The sequence below is a fragment of the Ipomoea nil genome, unplaced genomic scaffold, assembly GCF_001879475.1.
Source record: "Ipomoea nil cultivar Tokyo-kokei standard unplaced genomic scaffold, Asagao_1.1 scaffold0114, whole genome shotgun sequence".
Classification (NCBI taxonomy): Eukaryota; Viridiplantae; Streptophyta; class Magnoliopsida; order Solanales; family Convolvulaceae; genus Ipomoea; species Ipomoea nil.
The window spans coordinates 929,972-935,971 of record NW_017616542.1 but is presented as its reverse complement, the minus strand read 5'-3'; the positions used below and the strand labels follow the sequence as shown (position 1 = coordinate 935,971).

Genomic DNA, 6,000 nt, shown 5'->3' with positions numbered 1-6,000 from the left:
TTTATCAGCTTGCTGTTTCATTCTAGCTTGGGACTTTTGGAGATTTTCTCTGAGTATAGCCACCATTGTAGCCCTTTCCTTAAACGAATCACTGCCCTCCCCTTCTGAGACCACATTAAAGGTTAAAGTAGGGCTGCAAATGAGCCGAGCGGCTCGCGAGCCGCTCGGTCAAAGCTCGGTTCGCGCCCGGTCAATTCGAGCACGAGCCGGCTCGTTAGGGAAACGAGCCGAGCTCGAGCTCATATATTATACGCTCGCGGCTCGTCGAGCTGGCTCGCGAGCCATAATTAAATAAATAATATTATATATATAATATATATATATATATATATATATATATATATATATATATATACACTTAAAGTCTTAAACTCTTATTCTTTTCAAATGGCCAAACCCTAAAGCCTAATTTACTATCTGAGACTCCCTCTACTCGCAGGCACCCTCTATTATCTGAGACTCTCTCGCTTCTCTACTCGCCGGCTCCCTCCCGCAGCCACCGCCGGCGAAGTTGCAGCCAGACCCAAGTCCACTGCTGCCTCTCTGGACTCGCTGCCTCCGGTCCCTCTCGCAGCCACCGCCGGCGACGCAGCAGCCAAGCGCCAGTCCGCCGCCGCTAACGGTCCGGCACTCTGCCAAGGTAATTAATTTTTTATTTTTATTTTTAAATATGATATCTATGTGTTTTAAGCTTAGTATGTTTCTATAATTTTGTTGTTACTTTCTGCTTAGACACTCTTAATTAGGGATTAGAATTTTTCTTTTCTATTTTTAGCTTAGAAAGTAGAAAATTACTGATTTTTTGCTATGGTTCTATAATTTTTTTTTGCTATTTTCATTTCCTCAGTTTTAGCAGTGGTTTTTATTCTTTTAAGAGTTTCCCAAATTTTATTACAAAACATGTTTGGTTTTGCTTGTTAGAGGATCAGTTGTTGTCAATGTGGATTATTTTGTTTTCTGACAAGCAGATTCAGATTCTACACTATATCTTCTTTGAAAGCTAGTTGTAACTTAATTTTGTATTGCTTGATATTATGAAACCCAGACCCCCTTCATCAAATCAAAATGCTCCAGATTTCTACTGCTTATTTTTTTTTGCTTATTCAAATTTCTACTGCTTATTTTATTTCTAAAGTTAGTTATTGTTATTTCCTCAATGTGGTATGCCTTAGAAGTTAGAATGTAATGAAGCTATATAAAAATTTTATCTATATAAATTTTTTTTACTGTTTTTGCCTTTTTGCTTATTCAGATTTCTACTGCTTATTTGTACTGTTTTTACTGTTTTTGCCTTTTTGGACCTCTTTTATCTATATAAAAATTTTAAAGCTAAACAGTTGGACAGAACTACGAAAATGTAATGAAGAACTTCTCTTCAAAATCATATTGATTTTATTATTATTATTTTCCATTAAGTCTACCGAGAATACATCCATCCCGCAAAATCTACCTACTTCAAGCAGTATGGTTGGTGAAAGTAATGAAGTGCGACAAACTGAAGGAATAGAATTAGATTTAGGTGATCATGATACACTCCAAAATGAAGATGTAGAACAACAATAAGATTTTCAAACAAACAAGAGGAAAAAAACCTCAAGTGTGTGGGTTGATTTTGAAGGTGATCAATGTAAATAGAATAAAGAAGGTAAAGTGCAATCATTGTCATCATCACTTTGCATTGACTAAAACTGGAACGACAACTAGCTACAAGAGGCATCAAGAGAAATGTGTTAAGAGAAAGGCAAACTTACGGGTAACTATTTAATTTTCCTTAGCTTAAATGTTAGCTAGATGGAAATAAATTTATAGTAATTGACTAATTGTATAGGTTTTGTAGGTGGTTGATCAACAAACTAAGTTGAATTTTTTGCCTAGTGATGGAGTTTCATCTTCCCTTCCGCCATTACATCATGGGAAGTTTGACATGGAAGTAATGAGAGAGTCTGCGGCTCATTGGATCATGATGCATGAACATCCATTTAACATTTTGGAGGAAGTCGGATTTAACATCATGATGAAACGAGGAATGCCAGAGTGGAGAAAGATTAGTAGAAGCACAAACAAATCAGATTGTTTGAAAGTTTATGAGCTTGAAAAGAAAAAGTTGAAGTACAATCTTGAATCCGTTAGCAAAGTAAGTTTGACAATGGATTGTTGGAAATAAAAAAACCAGAAGATTGAGTACATGGTTGTGACTGGCCACTGGATTTATTCTAGTTGGAAATTGCATAAGAGAGTTTTAAGCTTCATCAATATTCCACCATCGAGGGGAGGTCTTCAGATATGTGATGCTATATTTAGGTGCATGAAAGATTGGGGTATTGAAAAGAAGGTTTTTACAATTACGGTTGATAATGCTACTAGTAATGATGCTGCAATTCGGTACATGAAGGATACACTTCAAAGATCAAGAAGTTTGGTATGTGGAGGTCGTTTATTTCATGTTCGATGTTGTGCACACATTTTAAACTTGTGTGTTCAAGATGGATTAGAAGAGATTCGACATGTCATTAGGGATGTTAGAGATAGTGTCGAATATGTGAACCGATCGGAGGCAAGACGTATACAGTTTGCAGATTGTGTGCAGCAATTACAGTTGAAAGATAGAAAATTGATCCGTGATTGTAAAACAAGATAGAACTCGACTTTTGAGATGCTAAGTTGTGCACTCAAGTTTAAAGAAGCCTTTAAGATGTTAAATGATCGTGATCCATTCTTTGACAGTTGTCCGTTAGAAGATGATTGGGATAAAGTTACCAAGGTTTGCTCTATTTTAGAGGCTTTCTGGACAGCTACTCACATTATTTCAGGTTTGTTCTTTTAACTTGTTTCTTCATATTGTATTCAGATTGTGACTTGTGAATATCCTATTTAACCTTCTGCTTGTATTTTGTAATGTTAATTAAATTCATGAAATTTGCAAAATGAAGCAAGCTAATAATATGATATGAAGTTGACAGAATGATCAATGTGGTCCTATGTTTTGCAAAAAACTGTAAATTTTGTTACTTAATCTTTTTTAACTGCTACTTGCATGAAATTTGCTTATGTTAACTCCTTTCTCTCTCAATTATTCATTAATTAGGTAAAATTGATTGTTGATAATGGTAAAGAAAAATAGTAGAGTAGTAAGTTGAGGATCTCTCACCATTTTTGACAAATTATTCTCTTCAATGGGACTAAACTCAAAGAAGGAACATAATGCAAACAAAGGATAGTAAGTAGGCATTTGTTTTAGATTGTTCAAGTTGTGAGTATCTGAATTCAAATTTGTTTCAGGTTGTGACTACCCTACTTCAAATTTATTTCTTCAAGAAGTTCAAAAAATCAAAGCAGCCTTGGATAGTCGTGCAAATGATGAGGATTCCTTTATTAAGGATTTGGTTGGGAAAATGAAAATGAAGTTTGATAAATATTGGGGTGAGTGTAATTTGTTGATGACTATAGGTGCTGTTTTTGATCCAACAAAGAAGATGCTTGCTGTTGAGTTTTGTTTTCCTAGACTATATTCTGATAACGAAGCTAAGGAAAACATTTCAAAAGTGAAAGAGATCATCAATACTCTTTATGAAGAGTATGTTGCTAAAGCAATGAACAAAGACATTTCTGAAAATTTAGGTTCTTCTTCAACTTTTGGGAGCCAAGTACGCCGTCAAAGTTCTACATATGATTGGGATGATTTTGATGATTATTGTGCTCAAGTTGAAACTTCAGAGCCTAAGAAATTGGAGTTAGCAGACTATCTTGAAAAAGGCCGTCTTAAGAAAAGTGAGATTGCTGCAGACTTTTCTTGTTTGGATTGGTGGAAGATGAATAGAATGCACTATCCAATATTGTCAAGAATGGCAGCGGATATCTTAGCTATACCTGTTAGCACGGTGGCTTCAGAAGCAACGTTTAGTGCGGGGACACGAGTAATTGATTCTTATCGTGCATCATTGCTGCCGGAAACAGTACAAGCTTTACTTTGTGGGGGTGATTGGCTTCGACATATACACGGAGTTACCAAAAACAAAGTAAGTTAATTTTTAATTTATAACTTTTATGTTAAATGATGCATTGTCTTTTAAAAATATTTGTTTAATTACATGTTAATTTATATTTTTTTTTTCAGAAAGAGAAATCATATCATGAAATTTATCTTCCTGTATCCAACCCATGAAAGTAAGTTACACACTATATCTTCCAGTATCCAACTCATGAGTAACATCTAAATTAAAATCTATATATTGATCATTTCCAGCTTTTATATATTTAGTTAGTATGTTTAAGATCTAAATATTTGCAGGTTATGTTAGAATGATTGTTCCTAATCTTTTTTGACAGGGCGTTGTTGCTGGAAAGAGTGAAGATTGAAAAGCATGGCGAGTGTGAAGTTGATGTTAAGTTCTTAACTTGTATTGAATTGATGTGAATTTGTTTAATCTATTTGTATTTTGTAATGTTGTTGTAGACTTCTACTTTAGATTTGAAGCTGTAAACTTGTGTGGAGAGCTTTGTTTTGGACTTTGATTTTTTTTTTTTTTTTTTGAGTTCTGATTCAGCATGTATTAAATAGGTCAAATTGTGCTCGAATTCAAGCACAAATTCGCGAACTCGAGTCCAAGTCGAGCAGCTCGAGCTCGAGCTCGAACAAACGAGCAACTCGAGCCGAGCTCGAGCTGCTCAACAAAGTGAAGAGCTCGAGCTCGAGCCCCATTTCCGAGCTCGAACGAGCTTGAGCTCGAGCTCGAGCTCCCCTCTAACAAATCGAGCTCGAGCTCGAGCTACCCAAAGCTCGAGCTCGTCTCGGCTCGTTAGCAGCCCTAGGTTAAAGTAGGAGGCAAGTACCCATAAAGTGCCTGGAAGGGTGAGCACTACAAGGAGGTGTGAAAATTAGTGTTATACCAGTGCTCAACTAAATGCAGCCACTTGATCCAAGTCTTGGGTTTATGGAAGACCATGCATCTTACGTAGGTTTCCACACACCTATTCACTCTCTCTATTTTCCCATTAGTCTAGGATGATAGGCAGAAGACATATTCAAGCTCACTTGTAGCTGTTTGAATACAGATTTCCAAAATTTACTTACAAAGACTTTATCCCTGTCATTCACAATGTCCTGAGGGATACCATAGAGCTTGTAGATATGTTCCATGAACAAATCAACCACTTTTTCAGCTGTGTAGGGGTGAGATGGAGCTAAGAAGTGGTTGTACTTGGTGAATCTGTCCACCACTACCCTGATGACCTCCTTCCCTTGGGACCTAGGTAGGCCTTCAATGAAGTCCATTAAGATGTTTTACCAAGCTTGATCAGGGATTTTCAGAGGTTGCAACAGCCCAGAGTAAGCTACATTTTCCTTCTTACACCTCTGACAAGTATCACAAGTCTTAACTGCATGAATTACTTCCTTCTTCATTCCCTTCCAATAGAAAAGCTGCTTAAGCCTATGGTATGTTACTTGCTGCCTAGAATGACCTCCTATGAGGGAATTGTGCATCTGGTCCAACAACCTGCTTCTTAGATCCCCTTTGTTCCCAATGTAAAGCCTCCCTTTATACTTAATCAGCCCTTCTGTTACAGTCAGTAGGGACCCTTCTTCAAGTGCAATAGATTCTCAGTAAGGATTTTGGAGGCCAACTCATCACCTTCATAGCTTGCTATGACCTCCTCTATCCAATGGGGTCTGGCTGTTGAAACAACCAGTAGCTCAGCTTGATCCAAGTTCCCCTTCCTAGACAATGCATTAGCCACACAATTTTCCACCCCCTTTTTGTACTGAATGGTATAGTTTAACCCCAAAAGCTTGGTTAGGACCTTCTGCTACATAGCTGTTGTGATCTTCTGTTCTAGCAAAAACTTAAAACTTTGGTGATTAGTCCTAACGGTAAAATGTCTACCCAACAAATAAGACCTCTACTTGTCTACTGCATTGATTATGGACAAATATTTCTTCTCATATATGGACAACCCCAGTTTCTTGTTTCCAAAGCCCTTGCTGAAATAGGCCACTGGTTT

The 6,000-nt window shown here is 37.0% G+C and overlaps 1 protein-coding gene across 1 annotated transcript; it reads left to right on the top strand.

The window, feature by feature from the left end:
* The first annotated feature begins 2,595 nt into the window (after window positions 1-2,595).
* LOC109193939 (zinc finger BED domain-containing protein RICESLEEPER 2-like) lies at window positions 2,596-3,735 on the top strand. Its single transcript, XM_019344805.1, has 3 exons — window positions 2,596-2,810; window positions 3,280-3,644; window positions 3,715-3,735. Exons 1-3 carry the CDS (start codon window positions 2,654-2,656, stop codon window positions 3,733-3,735), a joined length of 543 nt encoding a protein of 180 aa, XP_019200350.1. The 5' UTR covers window positions 2,596-2,653.
* Window positions 3,736-6,000: the final 2,265 nt, after the last annotated feature.

Excerpts from the sequence above, each read along its gene's own strand:
- LOC109193939 (XM_019344805.1), top strand. The coding sequence starts at position 2,654 with ATGCTAAGTTGTGCACTCAAGTTTAAAGAAGCCTTTAAGATGTTAAAT. Across the intron at positions 2,811-3,279 it reads AGCTACTCACATTATTTCAG|GTTGTGACTACCCTACTTCA; the intron begins GTTTGTTCTTTT and ends AATTTGTTTCAG. Across the intron at positions 3,645-3,714 it reads CTTCAACTTTTGGGAGCCAA|AGCCTAAGAAATTGGAGTTA; the intron begins GTACGCCGTCAA and ends TTGAAACTTCAG.